This window comes from Argopecten irradians, chromosome 3 (assembly GCF_041381155.1).
Source record: "Argopecten irradians isolate NY chromosome 3, Ai_NY, whole genome shotgun sequence".
Classification (NCBI taxonomy): domain Eukaryota; kingdom Metazoa; phylum Mollusca; class Bivalvia; order Pectinida; family Pectinidae; genus Argopecten; species Argopecten irradians.
The window spans coordinates 61400608-61423893 of NC_091136.1; the positions used below are offsets into that span (position 1 = coordinate 61400608).

Sequence of the window (23286 nt, forward strand, 5' to 3'; positions counted from 1 at the left end):
TCTCGTGTTTTTCTGCTTTTTATTGGTTTTTGCTGGTTCGCGAGTTTCTACTATTTTTGTGGATATTGTCAAACTTCATGATACTATGATATGTTTGTGAGTCCTCATCTATCAATGTCTGCTCAGCTGGCAGATGATCTGAACCAAGCCAAGTCTATCAGCAGTATGTACAATATCAAAATAGAAGACAAGAGGCCAAATGGCCTGAACGGTCGCCTGAATTGGGTTACAGAATGTCAAAGGGATGTGTCATTACTTTTAACCCCATGCTCCCACAGGTATTTGATATCGTCCAAGATTAATGTGGGCATAGAGTGCACAATGTATGTACTATTTAAACACAAAAAGCCTCAACAATGCAAAAAAGTTACTTATCTATCGCTAGCGATTTCAGGGTATAGTGTACTATTTATATACAGTGACTTGTGGATTGACATATGCAAAGTACTGCCCACCTTTGAACAATTATAGAAAGTTATTTTATCAACTTTACCTTCCAATTTACAAAGAATATTGCATTATGTCATAATCTGAGAATTAACAAAACATTTCGATATCTAAGTAATTTTGACTGCTTTTGACCCCTCCCTTCAGACCCATTTTTGGGGACCAGTAAGAACTTAAATTGGCCAAAAATTTTGACTCATAAACAAATGATGCTCAAAAATGTGTTTCCATATAATGATAACCTAATGGGAAAATATGAAACTTTGCGCCTTCCGCAATTCACTTAATTTGTTTCAGTAGTTTTGGAGAAGTAAAAAAAATGTAAATTGTCTACGGTCATACGATGGAAGACGACGGTATTAGAGTAAGTCATACTTTGTCTCATATGACATAAAACTGTGATCATGTGACTTGTGGACTGATGACAAGTTCGTTATATCCTGTCTGAAGGTCAGGTTCCCTGGTAAACAACGCTCCTCCCGCGTTCCCAATAACCACTTCCGCTGTTGTGAACACGACCAAGTCGCCCATCACGTGACCCCCGACGACACGGCCGTCGACGTCACTGAGACTGACGTGGAGATGACCCCCTCCAGACAGAGTGCCCACCAGGGATACGATCTCGAAGTGGCCCTCAAACGTCTTCACCTGCGTAATGGTAAATAACAAAAATTACAGAGCGGCCAAAATAATGAGCAGAATACCGAAAGTCGTGGTTGGCCGTGTAGGTTTTGTCCAGAGTGAACAACTTTGCAGCAGAAACCCCCAAATACATGTACTATGGAAATATGAATGGAATGTAGAACATAATTCAACACCCACTACTAATTGTCCCCAAAGTAGTTAGCGTCTACAAAATCTTCTTCATCAAAATAAACCGGTGGGGAAATCAATGAATATCTAAAATTATAAATATTGTTTAAAAAGGTAAATCGTCCAATAACTTTACTGAGAGCCGTGGGATTAACTCTATAGTGACAAATACACTTGAAGAACGTTCTCAATGGATATCTTAATTGTAAATTTCTTATGTTAAAAGTTTTTATTTGTAAATAGATATATCTTAAGGCCAACACCCTCGGAAACTGTGTCTAAACTCCACTTGTAGTGTAGGCAGGTAACTGACTTTGAAAGACCCACTACCATTTCCAATTTTGTAGAGTCACAAAAGTAATTAGCTTACCGTTAATACTTTACTCATCCTTACCATCTGAACAATTTTAAATTAAAAACATTTATTTTCCTTAACGAGTGTCGTCTTGTGTTTCACGCCGTCGTCCTAAAATACCCGCCTTAGTTGACTATCACTCACCAGACGGCTAAACAGCGAAATGAATCTTCACTGTTAACATAGATTACTGGAGGGGTCTTGCATTCATTTGGTGTTGTAATTGCATAGTAGGCCATCCAATAGACATTTTCTTATGAATTGTTGTGTTAATATTTTTCTTGTTTTTGGAAAGGTTGTGGGTCTTTTATGTATTATGTTTTCATATATGCCAAGCGATATCAAGGGAAACCACTCAAGATCTCATTGTTCAGATGGCAACTCTGCCTACAGTTTGAACAATGTCCGGGCAAAGACGCGCTATCTTCCGGAGCGCCATTATTTATTTTCTATATTTGGTTGCTTTACGGGTATTTAAAGGACGGTCTCCGTGTATGTGTGGTATGCGCGTGTGTGAATGTCACTTGCGGGTCAGTTGTATGTTCGTGTGGTGTCAGCGGTATGTTCGTGTGGTGTCAGCGGTATGTTCGTGTGGTGTCAGCGGTATGTTCGTGTGGTGTCAGCGGTATGTTCGTGTGGTGTCAGCGGTATGTTCGGTGGTGTCAGCGGTATGTTCGTGTGGTGTCAGCGGTATGTTCGTGTGGTGTCAGGGTATGTTCGTGTGGTGTCAGTGGTATGTTCGTGTGGTGTCTGTGGTATGTTCGTGTGGTGTCTGTGGTATGTTCGTGTGGTGTCTGTGGTATGTTCGTGTGGTGTCTGTGGTATGTTCGTGTGGTGTCAGTGGTATGTTCGTGTGGTGTCAGCGGTATGTTCGTGTGGTGTCTGTGGTATGTTCGTGTGGTGTCTGTGGTATGTTCGTGTGGTGTCAGCGGTATGTTCGTGTGGTGTCAGCGGTATGTTCGTGTGGTGTCAGCGGTATGTTCGTGTGGTGTCAGTGGTATGTTCGTGTGGTGTCAGTGGTATGTTCGTGTGGTGTCTGTGGTATGTTCGTGTGGTGTCAGCGGTATGTTCGTGTGGTGTCAGTGGTATGTTCGTGTGGTGTCAGCGGTATGTTCGTGTGGTGTCAGTGGTATGTTCGTGTGGTGTCTGTGGTATGTTCGTGTGGTGTCAGCGGTATGTTGGTGTGGTGTCAGCGGTATGTTCGTGTGGTGTCAGCGGTATGTTCGTGTGGTGTCAGCGGTATGTTCGTGTGGTGTCAGCGGTATGTTCGTGTGGTGTCAGCGGTATGTTCGTGTGGTGTCAGCGGTATGTTCGTGTGGTGTCAGTGGTATGTTCGTGTGGTGTCTAGTGGTATGTTCGTGTGGTGTCAGTGGTATGGTCGTGTGGTGTCAGTGGTATGTTCGTGTGGTGTCTGTGGTATGTTCGTGTGGTGTCTGTGGTATGTTCGTGTGGTGTCAGCAGTATGTTCGTGTGGTGTCAGTGGTATGTTCGTGTTGGTGTCAGTGGTATGTTCGTGTGGTGTCAGTGGTATGTTCGTGTTGGTGTCAGTGGTATGTTCGTGTGTGGTTCAGTGGTATGTTCGTGTGGTGTCAGTGGTATGTTCGTGTGGTGTCAGCGGTATGTTCGTGTGGTGTCAGTGGTATGTTCGTGTGGTGTCAGTGGTATGTTCGTGTGGTGTCAGTGGTATGTTCGTGTGGTGTCAGTGGTATGTTGTGTGGTGTCAGTGGTATGTTCGTGTTGGTGTCAGTGGTATGTTCGTGTGTGGTGTCAGTGGTATGTTCGTGTGGTTCAGTGGTATGTTCGTGTTGGTGTCAGTGGTATGTTCGTGTGGTGTCAGTGGTATGTTCGTGTGGTGTCAGTGGTATGTTCGTGTGGTGTCAGTGGTATGTTCGTGTGTGGTGTCAGTGGTATGTTCGTGTGGTGTCGTGGTATGTCGTGTGGTGTCAGTGGTATGTTCGTGTGGTGTCAGTGGTATGTTCGTGTGGTGTCAGTGGTATGTTCGTGTGGTGTCAGTGGTATGTTCGTGTGGTGTCAGTGGTATGTTTGTGTGGTGTCAGTGGTATGTTCGTGTTGGTGTCAGTGGTATGTTCGTGTGGTGTCAGCGGTATGTTCGTGTGGTGTCAGCGGTATGTTGGTGTGGTGTCTGTGGTATGTTGGTGTGGTGTCAGCGGTATGTTCGTGTGGTGTCAGCGGTATGTTCGTGTGGTGTCAGTGGTATGTTCGTGTGGTGTCTGTGGTATGTTCGTGTGGTGTCTGTGGTATGTCCGTGTGTGGTGTCAGTGGTATGTTCGTGTGGTGTCAGCGGTATGTTCGTGTGGTGTCAGCGGTATGTTCGTGTGGTGTCAGGGTATGTTCGTGTGGTGTCAGGTATGTTGTGTGGTGTCAGCGGTATGTTCGTGTGGTGTCAGTGGTATGTTCGTGTGGTGTCAGTGGTATGTTCGTGTGGTGTCAGTGGTATGTTCGTGTGGTGTCAGTGGTATGTTCGTGTGGTGTCAGTGGTATGTTCGTGTGGTGTCAGTGGTATGTTCGTGTGGTGTCAGTGGTATGTTCGTGTGGTGTCTGTGGTATGTTCGTGTGGTGTCTGTGGTATGTTCGTGTGTGGTGTCTGTGGTATGTTCGTGTGGTGTCTGTGGTATGTTCGTGTGGTGTCTGTGGTATGTTCGTGTGGTGTCAGTGGTATGTTCGTGTGGTGTCAGTGGTATGTTCGTGTGGTGTCAGTGGTATGTTCGTGTTGGTTCAGTGGTATGTTCGTGTGGTGTCAGTGGTATGTTCGTGTGGTGTCAGTGGTATGTTCGTGTGGTGTCAGTGGTATGTTCGTGTGGTGTCAGTGGTATGTTCGTGTGGTGTCAGTGGTATGTTCGTGTGGTGTCAGTGGTATGTTCGTGTTGGTTCAGTGGTATGTTCGTGTTGGTTCAGTGGTATGTTCGTGTGGTGTCAGTGGTATGTTCGTGTGGTGTCAGTGGTATGTTCGTGTGGTGTCAGCGGTATGTTCGTGTGGTGTCAGCGGTATGTTCGTGTGGTGTCAGCGGTATGTTCGTGTGGTGTCAGTGGTATGTTCGTGTGGTGTCAGTGGTATGTTCGTGTGGTGTCAGCGGTATGTTCGTGTGGTGTCAGTGGTATGTTCGTGTGGTGTCAGCGGTATGTTCGTGTGGTGTCAGCGGTATGTTCGTGTGGTGTCAGTGGTATGTTCGTGTGGTGTCTGCGGTATGTTCGTGTGGTGTCTGTGGTATGTTCGTGTGGTGTCAGCGGTATGTTCGTGTGGTGTCAGTGGTATGTTCGTGTGGTGTCAGTGGTATGTTCGTGTGGTGTCAGTGGTATGTTCGTGTGGTGTCTGTGGTATGTTCGTGTGGTGTCTGTGGTATGTTCGTGTGGTGTCTGTGGTATGTTCGTGTGGTGTCTGTGGTATGTTCGTGTGTGGTGTCAGTGGTATGTTCGTGTGGTGTCAGTGGTATGTTCGTGTGGTGTCAGCGGTATGTTCGTGTGGTGTCTGTGGTATGTTCGTGTGGTGTCTGTGGTATGTTCGTGTGGTGTCAGTGGTATGTTCGTGTGGTGTCTGTGGTATGTTCGTGTGGTGTCAGTGGTATGTTCGTGTGGTGTCAGTGGTATGTTCGTGTGGTGTCTGTGGTATGTTCGTGTGGTGTCTGTGGTATGTTCGTGTGGTGTCAGCGGTATGTTCGTGTGGTGTCAGCGGTATGTTCGTGTGGTGTCAGTGGTATGTTCGTGTGGTGTCTGTGGTATGTTCGTGTGGTGTCTGTGGTATGTTCGTGTGGTGTCTGTGGTATGTTCGTGTGGTGTCTGTGGTATGTTCGTGTGGTGTCAGTGGTATGTTCGTGTGGTGTCAGTGGTATGTTCGTGTGGTGTCAGTGGTATGTTCGTGTGGTGTCAGTGGTATGTTCGTGTGGTGTCAGTGGTATGTTCGTGTGGTGTCAGTGGTATGTTCGTGTGGTGTCAGTGGTATGTTCGTGTGGTGTCAGTGGTATGTTCGTGTGGTGTCAGTGGTATGTTCGTGTTGGTGTCAGTGGTATGTTCGTGTGGTGTCAGTGGTATGTTCGTGTTGGTTCAGTGGTATGTTCGTGTGGTGTCAGGGTGTATGTTCGTGTGGTGTCAGTGGTATGTTCGTGTGGTGTCAGTGGTATGTTCGTGTTGGTTCAGTGGTATGTTCGTGTTGGTTCAGTGGTATGTTCGTGTTGGTTCAGTGGTATGTTCGTGTTGGTTCAGTGGTATGTTCGTGTGGTGTCAGTGGTATGTTCGTGTGGTGTCAGTGGTATGTTCGTGTGGTGTCAGTGGTATGTTCGTGTGGTGTCAGTGGTATGTTCGTGTGGTGTCAGCGGTATGTTCGTGTGGTGTCAGTGGTATGTTCGTGTGGTGTCAGTGGTATGTTCGTGTGGTGTCAGTGGTATGTTCGTGTGGTGTCAGTGGTATGTTCGTGTGGTGTCAGTGGTATGTTCGTGTGGTGTCAGTGGTATGTTCGTGTGGTGTCTGTGGTATGTTCGTGTGGTGTCTGTGGTATGTTCGTAGTGGTATGTTCGTGTGGTGTCTGTGGTATGTTGGTGTGGTGTCAGCGGTATGTTCGTGTGGTGTCAGCGGTATGTTCGTGTGGTGTCAGTGGTATGTTCGTGTGGTGTCTGTGGTATGTTCGTGTGGTGTCTGTGGTATGTTCGTGTGGTGTCTGTGGTATGTTCGTGTGGTGTCAGTGGTATGTTCGTGTGGTGTCAGTGGTATGTTCGTGTGGTGTCAGTGGTATGTTCGTGTGGTGTCAGTGGTATGTTCGTGTGGTGTCAGCGGTATGTTCGTGTGGTGTCAGTGGTATGTTCGTGTGGTGTCAGTGGTATGTTCGTGTGGTGTCTGTGGTATGTTCGTGTGGTGTCAGTGGTATGTTCGTGTGGTGTCAGTGGTATGTTCGTGTGGTGTCAGTGGTATGGTATGTTCGTGTGGTGTCAGTGGTATGTTCGTGTGGTGTCAGTGGTATGTTCGTGTGGTGTCAGCGGTATGTTCGTGTGGTGGTGTCAGCGGTATGTTCGTGTGGTGTCAGTGGTATGTTCGTGTGGTGTCAGTGGTATGTTCGTGTGGTGTCAGTGGTATGTTCGTGTGTGGTGTCAGTGGTATGTTCGTGTTGGTGTCAGTGGTATGTTCGTGTTGGTGTCAGTGGTATGTTCGTGTGGTGTCAGTGGTATGTTCGTGTGGTGTCAGTGGTATGTTCGTGTGGTGTCAGCGGTATGTTCGTGTGGTGTCAGCGGTATGTTCGTGTGGTGTCAGTGGTATGTTCGTGTGGTGTCAGTGGTATGTTCGTGTGGTGTCAGTGGTATGTTATGTTCGGTATGTTGTGTGGTGTCAGCGGTATGTTCGTGTGGTGTCAGCGGTATGTTCGTGTGGTGTCAGTGGTATGTTCGTGTGTGTGTCAGTGTATGTTCGTGTGGTGTCAGTGGTATGTTCGTGTGGTGTCAGTGGTATGTTCGTGTGGTGGTTGTGTATGTTCGTGTGGTGTCGTGGTATGTTCGTGTGGTGTCAGTGGTATGTTCGTGTGGTGGTCAGTGGTATGTTCGTGTGTGTCAGTGTATGTTCGTGTGGTGTCAGTGGTATGTTCGTGTGGTGTCAGTGGTATGTTCGTGTGGTGTGTGTAGCGGTATGTTCGTGTGGTGTCAGTGGTATGTTCGTGTGGTGTCAGTGGTATGTTCGTGTGGTGTCAGTGGTATGTTCGTGTGGTGTCAGTGGTATGTTCGTGTGGTGTCAGTGGTATGTTCGTGTGGTGTCAGTGGTATGTTCGTGTGGTGTCAGTGGTATGTTCGTGTTGGTGTCAGTGGTATGTTCGTGTGGTGTCAGTGGTATGTTCGTGTGGTGTCAGTGGTATGTTCGTGTGGTGTCAGTGGTATGTTCGTGTGGTGTCAGTGGTATGTTGGTGTCGGTTGTTCGTGTGGTGTCAGTGGTATGTTCGTGTGGTGTCAGTGGTATGTTCGTGTTGGTTCAGTGGTATGTTCGTGTTGGTTCAGTGGTATGTTCGTGTTGGTTCAGTGGTATGTTCGTGTGGTGTCAGTGGTATGTTCGTGTGGTGTCAGTGGTATGTTCGTGTGGTGTCAGTGGTATGTTCGTGTGGTGTCAGTGGTATGTTCGTGTGGTGTCAGTGGTATGTTCGTGTGGTGTCAGCGGTATGTTCGTGTGGTGTCAGTGGTATGTTCGTGTGGTGTCAGCGGTATGTTCGTGTGGTGTCAGCGGTATGTTCGTGTGGTGTCAGTGGTATGTTCGTGTGGTGTCAGCGGTATGTTGTGTGGTGTCAGTGGTATGTTCGTGTGGTGTCAGTGGTATGTTCGTGTGGTGTCAGTGGTATGTTCGTGTGGTGTCAGTGGTATGTTCGTGTGGTGTCAGTGGTATGTTCGTGTGGTGTCAGTGGTATGTTCGTGTGGTGTCAGTGGTATGTTCGTGTGGTGTCAGTGGTATGTTCGTGTGGTGTCAGTGGTATGTTCGTGTTGTCAGTGGTATGTTCGTGTGGTGTCAGTGGTATGTTCGTGTGGTGTCAGTGGTATGTTCGTGTGGTGTCAGTGGTATGTTCGTGTGGTGTCAGTGGTATGTTCGTGTTGGTTCAGTGGTATGTTCGTGTGGTGTCAGTGGTATGTTCGTGTGGTGTCAGTGGTATGTTCGTGTGGTGTCAGCGGTATGTTCGTGTGGTGTCAGTGGTATGTTCGTGTGGTGTCAGTGGTATGTTCGTGTGGTGTCAGTGGTATGTTCGTGTGGTGTCAGTGGTATGTTCGTGTGGTGTCAGTGGTATGTTCGTGTGGTGTCAGTGGTATGTTCGTGTGGTGTCAGTGGTATGTTCGTGTGGTGTCAGTGGTATGTTCGTGTGGTGTCAGTGGTATGTTCGTGTGGTGTCAGTGGTATGTTCGTGTGGTGTCAGTGGTATGTTCGTGTGGTGTCAGTGGTATGTTCGTGTGGTGTCAGTGGTATGTTCGTGTGGTGTCAGTGGTATGTTCGTGTGGTGTCAGTGGTATGTTCGTGTGGTGTCAGTGGTATGTTCGTGTTGGTTCAGTGGTATGTTCGTGTTGGTTCAGTGGTATGTTCGTGTTGGTTCAGTGGTATGTTTGTGTGTGGTGTCAGTGGTATGTTCGTGTGGTGTCAGTGGTATGTTCGTGTGGTGTCAGTGGTATGTTCGTGTGGTGTCAGTGGTATGTTCGTGTTGGTGTCAGTGGTATGTTCGTGTGGTGTCAGCGGTATGTTCGTGTGGTGTCAGTGGTATGTTCGTGTGGTGTCAGTGGTATGTTCGTGTGGTGTCAGTGGTATGTTCGTGTGGTGTCAGTGGTATGTTCGTGTGGTGTCAGTGGTATGTTCGTGTGGTGTCAGTGGTATGTTCGTGTGGTGTCAGTGGTATGTTCGTGTGGTGTCAGTGGTATGTTCGTGTGGTGTTCAGTGGTATGTTCGTGTGGTGTCAGTGGTATGTTTCGTGTGGTGTCTGTGGTATGTTCGTGTGTGGTGTCAGTATGGTATGTTCGTGTGGTGTCAGTGGTATGTTTCGTGTGGTGTCAGTGGTATGTTCGTGTGGTGTCAGTGGTATGTTCGTGTGGTGTCAGTGGTATGTTCGTGTTGGTGTCAGTGGTATGTTCGTGTTGGTTCAGTGGTATGTTCGTGTGGTGTCAGTGGTATGTTCGTGTTGGTTCAGTGGTATGTTCGTGTGGTGTCAGTGGTATGTTGGTGTGGTGTCAGTGGTATGTTCGTGTGGTGTCAGTGGTATGTTCGTGTTGGTTCAGTGGTATGTTCGTGTGGTGTCAGTGGTATGTTCGTGTGTGGTGTCAGTGGTATGTTCGTGTTGGTGTCAGTGGTATGTTCGTGTGGTGTCAGTGGTATGTTCGTGTGGTGTCAGTGGTATGTTCGTGTGGTGTCAGTGGTATGTTCGGTGTGGTGTCAGTGGTATGTTCGTGTGTGGTGTCAGTGGTATGTTCGTGTTGTGTTCAGTGGTATGTTCGTGTGGTGTCAGTGGTATGTTCGTGTGGTGTCAGTGGTATGTTCGTGTGGTGTCAGCGGTATGTTCGTGTGGTGTCAGTGGTATGTTCGTGTGGTGTCAGTGGTATGTTCGTGTTGGTGTCAGTGGTATGTTCGTGTGGTGTCAGTGGTATGTTCGTGTGGTGTCAGTGGTATGTTCGTGTTGGTTCAGTGGTATGTTCGTGTTGGTTCAGTGGTATGTTCGTGTTGGTTCAGTGGTATGTTCGTGTTGGTGTCAGTGGTATGTTCGTGTGGTGTCAGTGGTATGTTCGTGTGGTGTCAGTGGTATGTTCGTGTGGTGTCAGTGGTATGTTCGTGTGGTGTCAGTGGTATGTTCGTGTTGGTGTCAGTGGTATGTTCGTGTGGTGTCAGTGGTATGTTCGTGTGGTGTCAGTGGTATGTTGTGTGTGTGGTGTCAGTGGTATGTTCGTGTGGTGTCAGTGGTATGTTCGTGTGTGGTGTAGTGGTATGTTCGTGTTGTTCAGTGGTATGTTCGTGTGGTGTCAGTGGTATGTTCGTGTTGGTGTCAGTGGTATGTTCGTGTGGTGTCAGTGGTATGTTCGTGTGGTGTCAGTGGTATGTTCGTGTTGGTTCAGTGGTATGTTCGTGTGGTGTCAGTGGTATGTTCGTGTTGGTGTCAGTGGTATGTTCGTGTGGTGTCAGTGGTATGTTGGTGTGGTGTCAGTGGTATGTTCGTGTGGTGTCAGTGGTATGTTCGTGTGGTGTCAGTGGTATGTTCGTGTGGTGTCAGTGGTATGTTCGTGTGGTGTCAGTGGTATGTTCGTGTTGGTTCAGTGGTATGTTCGTGTGGTGTCAGTGGTATGTTCGTGTTGGTTCAGTGGTATGTTCGTGTGGTGTCAGTGGTATGTTCGTGTGGTGTCAGTGGTATGTTCGTGTGGTGTCAGTGGTATGTTCGTGTGGTGTCAGTGGTATGTTCGTGTGGTGTCAGTGGTATGTTCGTGTGTGGTGTCAGTGGTATGTTCGTGTGGTGTCAGTGGTATGTTCGTGTGGTGTCAGTGGTATGTTCGTGTGGTGTCAGTGGTATGTTCGTGTGGTGTCAGTGGTATGTTCGTGTGGTGTCAGTGGTATGTTCGTGTGGTGTCAGTGGTATGTTCGTGTGGTGTCAGTGGTATGTTCGTGTGGTGTCAGTGGTATGTTCGTGTGGTGTCAGTGGTATGTTCGTGTGTGGTGTCAGTGGTATGTTCGTGTGGTGTCAGTGGTATGTTGTGTGTGGTGTCAGTGGTATGTTCAGTGTGGTGTCAGTGGTATGTTCGTGTGTGTGTCAGTGGTATGTTCGTGTTGGTGTCAGTGGTATGTTCGTGTTGGTTCAGTGGTATGTTCGTGTGGTGTCAGTGGTATGTTCGGTGTTGGTGTCAGTGGTATGTTCGTGTGGTGTCAGTGGTATGTTCGTGTTGGTTCAGTGGTATGTTCGTGTGTGTGTGGTGTCAGTGGTATGTTCGTGTTGGTGTCAGTGGTATGTTCGTGTTGGTGTCAGTGGTATGTTCGTGTGGTGTCAGTGGTATGTTCGTGTGGTGTCAGTGGTATGTTTGTGTTGGTTCAGTGGAATGTTCGTGTTGGTTCAGTGGTATGTTCGTGTTGGTTCAGTGGTATGTTCGTGTTGGTTCAGTGGTATGTTCGTGTTGGTTCAGTGGTATGTTCGTGTGGTGTCAGTGGTATGTTCGTGTTGGTTCAGTGGTATGTTCGTGTGGTGTCAGTGGTATGTTCGTGTTGGTGTCAGTGGTATGTTCGTGTGGTGTCAGTGGTATGTTCGTGTGGTGTCAGTGGTATGTTCGTGTGGTGTCAGTGGTATGTTCGTGTGGTGTCAGTGGTATGTTCGTGTGGTGTCAGTGGTATGTTCGTGTTGTGTCAGTGGTATGTTCGTGTGGTGTCAGTGGTATGTTCGTGTGGTGTCAGTGGTATGTTCGTGTGGTGTCAGTGGTATGTTCGTGTGGTGTCAGTGGTATGTTCGTGTGGTGTCAGTGGTATGTTCGTGTGGTGTCAGTGGTATGTTCGTGTTGGTTCAGTGGTATGTTCGTGTTGGTTCAGTGGTATGTTCGTGTTGGTTCAGTGGTATGTTCGTGTTGGTTGGTGTCAGTGGTATGTTCGTGTTGGTTCAGTGGAATGTTCGTGTTGGTTCAGTGGTATGTTCGTGTTGGTTCAGTGGTATGTTCGTGTTGGTTCAGTGGTATGTTCGTGTTGGTTCAGTGGTATGTTCGTGTTGGTTCAGTGGTATGTTCGTGTGGTGTCAGTGGTATGTTCGTGTTGTGTCAGTGGTATGTTCGTGTTGGTTGTGGTGTCGTGTGGTTCAGTGGTATGTTCGTGTGGTGTTCAGTGGTATGTTCGTGTGGTGTCAGTGGTATGTTCGTGTGGTGTCAGTGGTATGTTCGTGTGGTGTCAGTGGTATGTTCGTGTGGTGTCAGTGGTATGTTCGTGTGGTGTCAGTGGTATGTTCGTGTTGGTTCAGTGGTATGTTCGTGTGGTGTCAGTGGTATGTTCGTGTGGTGTCAGTGGTATGTTCGTGTGGTGTCAGTGGTATGTTCGTGTGGTGTCAGTGGTATGTTCGTGTGGTGTCTGTGGTATGTTCGTGTGGTGTCTGTGGTATGTTCGTGTGGTGTCAGTGGTATGTTCGTGTGGTGTCAGTGGTATGTTCGTGTGGTGTCAGTGGTATGTTCGTGTTGGTGTCAGTGGTATGTTCGTGTTGTGTTCAGTGGTATGTTCGTGTTGTCAGGGTATGTTCGTGTGGTGTCAGTGGTATGTTCGTGTTGGTTCAGTGGTATGTTCGTGTGGTGTCAGTGGTATGTTCGTGTTGGTTCAGTGGTATGTTCGTGTTGGTTCAGTGGTATGTTCGTGTTGGTTCAGTGGTATGTTCGTGTGGTGTCAGTGGTATGTTCGTGTTGGTTCAGTGGTATGTTCGTGTGGTGTCAGTGGTATGTTCGTGTTGGTTCAGTGGTATGTTCGTGTGGTGTCAGTGGTATGTTCGTGTGGTGTCAGTGGTATGTTCGTGTTGGTGTCAGTGGTATGTTCGTGTTGGTTCAGTGGTATGTTCGTGTGGTGTCAGTGGTATGTTCGTGTTGGTTCAGTGGTATGTTCGTGTTGGTTCAGTGGTATGTTCGTGTGGTGTCAGTGGTATGTTCGTGTTGGTGTCAGTGGTATGTTCGTGTGGTTCAGTGGTATGTTCGTGTGTGGTTCAGTGGTATGTTGTGTTGTGTCAGTGTATGTCGTGTGGTCAGTGGTATGTTCGTGTGGTTCAGTGGTATGTTCGTGTGGTGTCAGTGGTATGTTCGTGTGGTGTCAGTGGTATGTTCGTGTGGTGTCAGTGGTATGTTCGTGTGGTGTCAGTGGTATGTTCGTGTGGTGTCAGTGGTATGTTCGTGTTGGTGTCAGTGGTATGTTCGTGTGGTGTCTGTGGTATGTTCGTGTGGTGTCAGCGGTATGTTCGTGTGGTGTCAGCGGTATGTTCGTGTGGTGTCAGTGGTATGTTCGTGTTGGTTCAGTGGTATGTTCGTGTGGTTCAGTGGTATGTTCGTGTGGTTCAGTGGTATGTTCGTGTGGTGTCAGTGGTATGTTCGTGTTGGTTCAGTGGAATGTTCGTGTTGGTTCAGTGGTATGTTCGTGTTGGTTCAGTGGTATGTTCGTGTTGGTTCAGTGGTATGTTCGTGTTGGTTCAGTGGTATGTTCGTGTGGTGTCAGTGGTATGTTCGTGTGGTGTCAGTGGTATGTTCGTGTGGTGTCAGTGGTATGTTCGTGTGGTGTCAGTGGTATGTTCGTGTGGTGTCAGTGTGGGTATGTTCGTGTTGGTGTCAGTGGTATGTTCGTGTGGTGTCAGTGGTATGTTCGTGTGGTGTCAGTGGTATGTTCGTGTGGTGTCAGTGGTATGTTCGTGTTGGTTCAGTGGTATGTTCGTGTGGTGTCAGTGGTATGTTCGTGTTGGTTCAGTGGTATGTTTGTGTTGTTCGTGTGGTGTCAGTGGTATGTTCGTGTTGGTTCAGTGGAATGTTGGTGTTGGTTCAGTGGTATGTTCGTGTTGGTTCAGTGGAATGTTCGTGTTGGTTCAGTGGTATGTTCGTGTTGGTTCAGTGGTATGTTCGTGTGGTGTCAGTGGTATGTTCGTGTTGGTTCAGTGGTATGTTGGTGTTGGTTCAGTGGTGTTGGTGTCAGTGGTATGTTCGTGTTGGTTCAGTGGTATGTTCGTGTGGTGTCAGTGGTATGTTCGTGTGGTGTCAGTGGTATGTTCGTGTGGTGTCAGTGGTATGTTCGTGTGGTGTCAGTGGTATGTTCGTGTGGTGTCAGTGGTATGTTCGTGTGGTGTCAGTGGTATGTTCGTGTGGTGTCAGTGGTATGTTGTGTGGTGTGTGGTCGTGTGTGTGGTATGTTCGTGTGTGGTGTCAGTGGTATGTTCGTGTTGGTGTCAGTGGTATGTTCGTGTGGTGTCAGTGGTATGTTCGTGTTGGTTCAGTGGAATGTTCGTGTTGGTTCAGTGGTATGTTCGTGTTGGTTCAGTGGTATGTTCGTGTTGGTTCAGTGGTATGTTCGTGTTGGTTCAGTGGTATGTTCGTGTGGTGTCAGTGGTATGTTCGTGTGGTGTCAGTGGTATGTTCGTGTGGTGTCAGTGGTATGTTCGTGTGGTGTCAGCGGTATGTTCGTGTGGTGTCAGCGGTATGTTCGTGTGGTGTCAGTGGTATGTTCGTGTGGTGTCAGTGGTATGTTCGTGTGGTGTCAGTGGTATGTTCGTGTGGTGTCAGTGGTATGTTCGTGTTGGTTCAGTGGTATGTTCGTGTTGGTTCAGTGGTATGTTCGTGTTGGTTCAGTGGTATGTTCGTGTTGGTTCAGTGGTATGTTCGTGTTGGTTCAGTGGTATGTTCGTGTTGGTTCAGTGGTATGTTTGTGTTGTTCGTGTGGTGTCAGTGGTATGTTCGTGTTGGTTCAGTGGTATGTTCGTGTTGGTTCAGTGGTATGTTCGTGTTGGTTCAGTGGTATGTTCGTGTTGGTTCAGTGGTATGTTGGTGTGGTGTCAGTGGTATGTTGGTGTGGTGTCAGCGGTATGTTGGTGTGGTGTCAGTGGTATGTTCGTGTTGGTGTCAGTGGTATGTTCGTGTTGTTCGTGTGGTGTCAGTGGTATGTTCGTGTGGTGTCAGTGGTATGTTCGTGTGGTGTCAGTGGTATGTTCGTGTGGTGTCAGTGGTATGTTCGTGTGGTGTCAGTGGTATGTTCGTGTGGTGTCAGTGGTATGTTCGTGTGGTGTCAGCGGTATGTTCGTGTGGTGTCTGTGGTATGTTTGTGTTGTTCGTGTGGTGTCAGTTGTATGTTCGTGTTGGTTCAGTGGTATGTTCGTGTTGGTTCAGTGGTATGTTCGTGTTGGTTCAGTGGTATGTTCGTGTTGGTTCAGTGGTATGTTGGTGTTGGTTCAGTGGTATGTTCGTGTTGGTGTCAGTGGTATGTTCGTGTGGTGTCAGTGGTATGTTCGTGTGGTGTCAGTGGTATGTTCGTGTGGTGTCAGTGGTATGTTCGTTGTGTGGTGTCAGTGGTATGTTCGTGTGGTTCAGTGGTATGTTCGTGTGGTGGTTAGTGGTATGTTCGTGTGGTGTCAGTGGTATGTTCGTGTGGTGTTCAGTGGTATGTTCGTGTTGGTGTCAGTGGTATGTTCGTGTTGGTGTCAGTGATGTATGGTTCGTGTTGTTCAGTGGTATGTTGTGTTGGTTCAGTGGTATGTTCGTGTGGTGTCAGTGGTATGTTCGTGTGGTGTCAGTGGTATGTTCGTGTGGTGTCAGTGGTATGTTCGTGTGGTGTCAGTGGTATGTTGTGTGGTGTTCGTGGTATGTTCGTGTGTGTCGTGTGTTGTGTGTGGTATGTTCGTGTGGTTCAGTGGAATGTTCGTGTTGGTTCAGTGGTATGTTCGTGTTGGTTCAGTGGTATGTTCGTGTTGGTTCAGTGGTATGTTCGTGTTGGTTCAGTGGTATGTTCGTGTTGGTTCAGTGGTATGTTCGTGTTGGTGTCAGTGGTATGTTCGTGTGGTGTCAGTGGTATGTTGTGTTGGTTCAGTGGTATGTTCGTGTTGGTTCAGTGGTATGTTCGTGTTGTTCGTGTGGTGTCAGTGGTATGTTCGTGTGGTGTCAGTGGTATGTTGGTGTTGGTTCAGTGGTATGTTCGTGTTGGTTCAGTGGTATGTTCGTGTTGGTTCAGTGGTATGTTCGTGTTGGTTCAGTGGTATGTTCGTGTGGTGTCAGTGGTATGTTCGTGTTGGTTCAGTGGTATGTTGGTGTTGGTGTCAGTGGTATGTTCGTGTGGTGTCAGTGGTATGTTGTGTGGTTCAGTGGTATGTTCGTGTTGGTTCAGTGGTATGTTCGTGTGTGTTCGTGGATGTCGTGGTGTCAGTGGTATGTTCGTGTTGGTTCAGTGGTATGTTCGTGTTGGTTCAGTGGTATGTTCGTGTTGGTTCAGTGGTATGTTCGTGTGGTGTCAGTGGTATGTTCGTGTGGTGTCAGTGGTATGTTCGTGTGGTGTCAGTGGTATGTTCGTGTGGTGTCAGCGGTATGTTCGTGTGGTGTCAGTGGTATGTTCGTGTGGTGTCAGTGGTATGTTCGTGTGGTGTCAGTGGTATGTTCGTGTGGTGTCAGTGGTATGTTCGTGTTGGTTCAGTGGTATGTTCGTGTGGTGTCAGTGGTATGTTCGTGTTGGTTCAGTGGTATGTTCGTGTTGGTGTCAGTGGTATGTTCGTGTGGTGTCAGTGGTATGTTCGTGTTGGTTCAGTGGTATGTTCGTGTTGGTTCAGTGGTATGTTCGTGTTGGTTCAGTGGTATGTTCGTGTTGGTGTCAGTGGTATGTTCGTGTTGGTTCAGTGGAATGTTCGTGTTGGTTCAGTGGTATGTTCGTGTTGGTTCAGTGGAATGTTCGTGTTGGTTCAGTGGTATGTTCGTGTTGGTTCAGTGGTATGTTCGTGTTGGTGTCAGTGGTATGTTCGTGTTGGTGTCAGTGGTATGTTCGTGTGGTGTCAGTGGTATGTTCGTGTGTGTCAGTGGTATGTTCGTGTTGGTTCAGTGGTATGTTGGTTGGTGTGTGTTGGTGTCAGTGGTATGTTCGTGTTGGGTTCAGTGGTATGTTCGTGTGGTGTCAGTGGTATGTTCGTGTGGTGTCAGTGGTATGTTCGTGTTGGTTCAGTGGTATGTTCGTGTTGGTTCAGTGGTATGTTCGTGTGGTGTCAGTGGTATGTTCGTGTTGGTTCAGTGGTATGTTCGTGTTGGTTCAGTGGTATGTTCGTGTGGTGTCAGTGGTATGTCGGTGTGGTATGTTCGTGTGGTTCAGTGGTATGTTCGTGTTGGTTCAGTGGTATGTTGGTGTTGGTTCGTGATGGTATGTTCGTGTTGGTTCAGTGGTATGTTGTGTGGTTCAGTGGTATGTTCGTGTTGGTTCAGTGGTATGTTCGTGTGGTGTCAGTGGTATGTTGTGTTGGTTCAGTGGTATGTTCGTGTGGTTGTCAGTGGTATGTTTGTGTTGGTGTCAGTGGTATGTTCGTGTGGTGTCAGTGGTATGTTGGTGTTGGTTCAGTGGTATGTTCGTGTTGGTTCAGTGGTATGTTCGTGTGGTGTCAGTGGTATGTTCGTGTGGTGTCAGTGGTATGTTCGTGTGGTGTCAGTGGTATGTTCGTGTGGTGTCAGTGGTATGTTCGTGTTGGTTCAGTGGTATGTTCGTGTTGGTTCAGTGGTATGTTCGTGTTGGTTCAGTGGTATGTTCGTGTTGGTTCAGTGGTATGTTCGTGTGGTGTCAGTGGTATGTTCGTGTTGGTTCAGTGGTATGTTGGTGTGGTGTCGGTGGTATGTTCGTGTGGTGTCAGTGGTATGTTCGTGTTGGTTCAGTGGTATGTTCGTGTTGGTTCAGTGGTATGTTCGTGTTGGTTCAGTGGTATGTTCGTGTTGGTTCAGTGGTATGTTCGTGTTGGTTCAGTGGTATGTTCGTGTTGGTTCAGTGGTATGTTCGTGTTGTGTCAGTGGTATGTTCGTGTGGTGTCTGTGGTATGTTTGTGTTGTTCGTGTGGTTCAGTGGTATGTTGGTGTGGTGTCAGTGGTATGTTGGTGTTGGTTCAGTGGTATGTTGGTGTTGGTTCAGTGGTATGTTCGTGTTGGTTCAGTGGTATGTTCGTGTTGTGTTGGTTCAGTGGTATGTTCGTGTTGGTTCAGTGGAATGTTCGTGTTGGTTCAGTGGTATGTTCGTGTTGGTTCAGTGGTATGTTCGTGTTGGTTCAGTGGTATGTTCGTGTTGGTTCAGTGGTATGTTCGTGTTGGTGTCAGTGGTATGTTCGTGTTGGTTCAGTGGTATGTTCGTGTGGTGTCAGTGGTATGTTCGTGTGGTGTCAGTGGTATGTTCGTGTGGTGTCAGTGGTATGTTCGTGTTGGTTCAGTGGTATGTTCGTGTGGTGTCAGTGGTATGTTCGTGTGGTGTCAGTGGTATGTTCGTGTGGTGTCAGTGGTATGTTCGTGTTGGTTCAGTGGTATGTTCGTGTTGGTTCAGTGGTATGTTCGTGTTGGTTCAGTGGTATGTTTGTGTTGTTCGTGTGGTGTCAGTGGTATGTTCGTGTTGGTTCAGTGGAATGTTCGTGTTGGTTCAGTGGTATGTTCGTGTTGGTTCAGTGGTATGTTCGTGTTGGTTCAGTGGTATGTTCGTGTTGGTTCAGTGGTATGTTCGTGTGGTGTCAGTGGTATGTTGGTGTTGGTTCAGTGGTATGTTCGTGTTGGTTCAGTGGTATGTTCGTGTTGTTTCTGTGGTGTCAGTGGTATGTTCGTGTGGTGTCAGTGGTATGTTCGTGTGGTGTCAGCGGTATGTTCGTGTGGTGTCAGCGGTATGTTCGTGTGTGGTGTCTGTCGTGTGGTGTCAGTGGTATGTTCGTGTGGTGTCAGTGGTATGTTCGTGTTGGTTCAGTGGTATGTTCGTGTTGGTTCAGTGGTATGTTCGTGTTGGTTCAGTGGTATGTTCGTGTTGGTTCAGTGGTATGTTCGTGTTGGTTCAGTGGTATGTTCGTGTTGGTTCAGTGGTATGTTCGTGTTGGTTCAGTGGTATGTTCGTGTTGGTTCAGTGGTATGTTCGTGTTGGTTCAGTGGTATGTTCGTGTTGGTTCAGTGGTATGTTCGTGTGGTGTCAGTGGTATGTTCGTGTGGTGTCAGTGGTATGTTCGTGTGGTGTCAGTGGTATGTTCGTGTGGTGTCAGTGGTATGTTCGTGTGGTGTCAGTGGTATGTTCGTGTTGGTTCAGTGGTATGTTCGTGTGGTGTCAGTGGTATGTTCGTGTGGTGTCAGTGGTATGTTCGTGTTGGTTCAGTGGTATGTTGGTGTTGGTGTCAGTGGTATGTTCGTGTTGGTTCAGTGGTATGTTCGTGTTGGTTCAGTGGTATGTTCCTGTGGTATGTTTGTGTTGTTCGTGTGGTGTCAGTGGTATGTTCGTGTTGGTTCAGTGGTATGTTCGTGTTGGTTCAGTGGTATGTTCGTGTTGGTTCAGTGGTATGTTCGTGTGGTGTCAGTGGTATGTTCGTGTTGGTTCAGTGGTATGTTCGTGTTGGTTCAGTGGTATGTTCGTGTTGGTTCAGTGGTATGTTCGTGTGGTGTCAGTGGTGTTCGTGTTGGTGTCAGTGGTATGTTCGTGTGGTGTCAGTGGTATGTTCGTGTGGTGTCAGTGGTATGTTCGTGTGGTGTCTGTGGTATGTTTGTGTTGTTCGTGTGGTGTCAGTGGTATGTTCGTGTTGGTTCAGTGGAATGTTCGTGTTGGTTCAGTGGTATGTTCGTGTTGGTTCAGTGGAATGTTCGTGTTGGTTCAGTGGTATGTTCGTGTTGGTTCAGTGGTATGTTCGTGTGGTGTCAGTGGTATGTTCGTGTTGGTTCAGTGGTATGTTCGTGTGGTGTCAGTGGTATGTTCGTGTGGTGTCAGTGGTATGTTCGTGTTGGTTCAGTGGTATGTTCGTGTTGGTTCAGTGGTATGTTCGTGTTGGTTCAGTGGTATGTTCGTGTGGTGTCAGTGGTATGTTCGTGTTGGTTCAGTGGTATGTTGGTGTGGTGTCGGTGGTATGTTGGTGTGGTGTCAGCGGTATGTTCGTGTGGTGTCTGTGGTATGTTTGTGTTGTTCGTGTGGTGTCAGTGGTTTTGGTTGTTGTGTTGGTTCAGTGGAATGTTCGTGTTGGTTCAGTGGTATGTTCGTGTTGGTTCAGTGGAAGTGTGTTGTTCGGTATGTTCGTGTTGGTTCAGTGGTATGTTCGTGTTGGTTCAGTGGTATGTTCGTGTTCAGTGTGTCAGTTGTGTGTGGAATGTTGTGTGGTTCAGTGGTATGTTCGTGTTGGTTCAGTGGTATGTTCGTGTTGGTTCAGTGGTATGTTCGTGTTGGTTCAGTGGTATGTTCGTGTTGGTTCAGTGGTATGTTCGTATTGGTTCAGTGGTATGTTCGTGTGGTGTCAGTGGTATGTTCGTGTTGGTTCAGTGGTATGTTGGTGTGGTGTCAGTGGTATGTTCGTGTGGTGTCAGTGGTATGTTTGTGTGGTGTCAGTGGTATGTTCGTGTTGGTTCAGTGGAATGTTCGTGTTGGTTCAGTGGTATGTTCGTGTGGTGTCAGTGGTATGTTCGTGTTGGTTCAGTGGTATGTTCGTGTGGTGTCAGTGGTATGTTCGTGTGGTGTCAGTGGTATGTTCATGTGGTGTCAGTGGTATGTTCGTGTGGTGTCAGTGGTATGTTCGTGTGGTGTCTGTGGTATGTTTGTGTTGTTTGTGTTGGTTCAGTGGTATGTTCGTGTGGTGTCTGCAATAGTGGAAACTCAAGTGCCCATTTTATAGTGCTATCTCACTGACGTATATCTCCAGAAACATCGGACAACACACTCATCCACAGGCATCTGCTTCTGGTTTTACCTCTACTATATGAAGGGGTAGGCTATTTTATTTTTTCAAACCAGAGGCAGACGACTGTGACCCAACTCGGTCACATAATACTGACAACGAGCAAACCAGTCGCCCCACTCATCTTTTTCGCTAAACGCAGGGGAAGAATCCAGAACCTATATATGAAAAGCCAATATGACATTTCTTCAAAGAGGAATGTCGATCCTTAATTTCAATGAATATATATTAAGATATCTTAATTGCGATATAATATAACTCATAATATCTCATATAATATATAAGATATCTTATATAAAATTTCTAATGAATCTTATATAAGATATCTAATATCGTATATAAGATATCTAATTCAATTTATCTATATAAGATATCATATATGATTGAAATCTCGTTCAACCAAACACTTGATACTGGCGTAGCATGCGAAGCCAACGTATACTACAACTACACTGTCTCTATGTAGACACGAGATATGACTTCATTTTTGGGGCTTTGTTGAAATCCCGTTCCTATATAAGATATCTTATATAGCAAGGGGATTTCAATTATATAAAATGCATTATATAAGATATATCTTGTATAGATAAAATAAATGAGATATCTTATATACGATATAAGATATCTTATATAAGCAGTGGCGTAGGAAGATGAAACGTAATGGGGGGGCAATGGTCCTCAATATTTCGTAACATCCCCCCCCCCTCGCGCGCTCCGCACCCACAGGAGATATACTTTTTCATGTATAATTACATATAATCCTTGTACACTTCTAATAGACAGTGGCTGCGCTACCTGGAAATAATGAATACACAAATTAGCGTGCGAATTTGGGGGGTCTGGGGTATCCCCTGGAAAAACATTACGATTTAGAATGACTGATATGAGTTTTACCATGTATTTTGATGCTTTTTCGAGTGCCGAATGCGCGAGATTTTGGTAATTTGGGGGTCCGGGGTCTCCCCCGGGAATTTTTTTGACAATTTAGAACGGCTGAGATGAGTTTTACGTTGCATTTTGTTGAATTTGCGTGCGCCGTAGGCGCGAGATTTTGGTGTGTTTTTTTGGTGGGGTACGGGGGTCTCCCCCTGAGAAAAAATACTACGATTTTGTATTTTGACGATTTTAAAGCATTCTTAACACGGCAATTTTTCGATTTAAAGTTACCTTTCGGTTTTTGTGGGTTACGGGGGTCTCCCCCTGAGAGAAAAAAAATACGAATTTGTATTTTGATGATTTTAAAGCATTCTTAACACGGCAATTTTTCGATTTAAAGTTACCTGCATTTAGAAATGATTATTGTAAATGTCGTCATATCATTATGCAACCCAGCTCGATCTGAACATACCGGATCCACACCATCGGCACATTGTTGTGTAACTCAAAATAATAATGATTTGATTGTCTTGCCAAGATATATAAAGAAATTCATCTTTTATTATTTTTTGAAATAGTATAATCCCTTAATGGACGTTTTGAGTCTAGTTCGAGTGTATTGAATTTTCATTATTAAAGGTTTGAACATTACACGCTTGAACATTTTAGGAATAGCGCCGCGCAGCGGAAAATTTTCAAAACTGAAGTATAAAAATGTGCAGGAGGACCCTTTTTTTCTTTCAAATGTGCAATTTTAGAAAATTTCACTCAGCAAAAATGGGGGGGCAAAAAGAGATATTTGCCCCCCCATTCTGCGGAACGGGGGGGCAATTGCCCCCCTCTGCCTCCCCGCTTCCTACGCCCCTGATAAGATTCATTCAAAATTTTATATAAGATATCTCATATATTAAATAAGTTATCTTATCAAAATCAAAATATCTTATATGGCTTGCCATAACTATACCTCACAGGGGCGAGCGCAACGAGATTTCAAATACATAAGATATCTTGTATATTAATTGAGATATCTTATATACAATATATCTTATATACATTAATAAATATATTTTATCTAATTTCTATATGGGGTATCTTATATACTATATAAGATATCTTATATAATTATATAACAGATCTTATTTATATATGAGATATCTTATATGCTATATAAGATATCTTATATGTTACATAAAATATGTTATATAAGATATCTTATATAATTCGATTAAATACGGGATAGACCTTGCTCCTTCAATAAATGTTAAATTGGATTGCCATACCTATAACTCACAGGTGCGAGCGCTTTTGAAACTCAAAGTAAATTAAGAAAAAGAGAAAAGAAAGTTTCTAAATCGTTGTTTTTTACTATCATGCAATAGAGGCAGCAAATAAATACCACGAGTCTTTTGATTTAATATGATATGTATAGTACTGACCGTCGTGCTATCTGACATCCGCAAAGTGGCCTTTGTCACACTCCCAACACACGACATCACGAATGCGCCTTGTAGTCCATCACACCTCACCACTTTCAACAACTCGGATTTGATTTCCTGACCTGGGCGTAACCGGATTGGGTAACATGTCACCGGATAAGCACCAGCATTTCTGACAGCCACGGACTGCAAGAGAAAACACGAAGTTAAAAATAAGCTAGCAAACAATTCTTATTTCATAGACAAATCGAATTGATAAAAAAATCACACTTCCGTCATATCCGACCGCTTCTATTTAAATGGTCGGCACGGATGAAATATCGAAAGTACGCACATCATAGTTGGTACACGGTGTGTACGGAATTACGGCAAAGCGCGCCTGATTCTCCAGAATCTGAATTCATTGTCAAACACACCACGTACTTTTCTTAGTTGATATTAAGAGGCGTGAGTTAGGAAGACAGGATTTTAAGCCTATGACCAGGTCAACAATAAAGTGAACTGTGAGAATTAATATGATCAGGCGATAA

At 46.3% G+C, this 23286-nt stretch overlaps 1 protein-coding gene across 1 annotated transcript; it reads right to left on the reverse strand.

The window, feature by feature from the left end:
* Window positions 1–2: 2 nt before the first annotated feature.
* On the reverse strand, window positions 3–23082 carry LOC138319297 (bifunctional protein GlmU-like). Its single transcript, XM_069262347.1, has 3 exons — window positions 23027–23082; window positions 22757–22942; window positions 3–1095 (listed from the first exon to the last, which is right to left on the reverse strand). Exons 1-3 carry the CDS (start codon window positions 23033–23035, stop codon window positions 850–852), a joined length of 441 nt encoding a protein of 146 aa, XP_069118448.1. The 5' UTR covers window positions 23036–23082; the 3' UTR covers window positions 3–849.
* Between the last annotated feature and the right edge of the window lie 204 nt (window positions 23083–23286).

What these genes read in the sequence shown, in the direction of transcription:
- LOC138319297 (XM_069262347.1), bottom strand. An exon ending in GGATGTCAGATAGCACGACG is followed by an intron (nt 1,096 to 22,756) that starts GTCAGTACTATA and finishes ACCATTACGCAG; the next exon opens with GTGAAGACGTTTGAGGGCCA.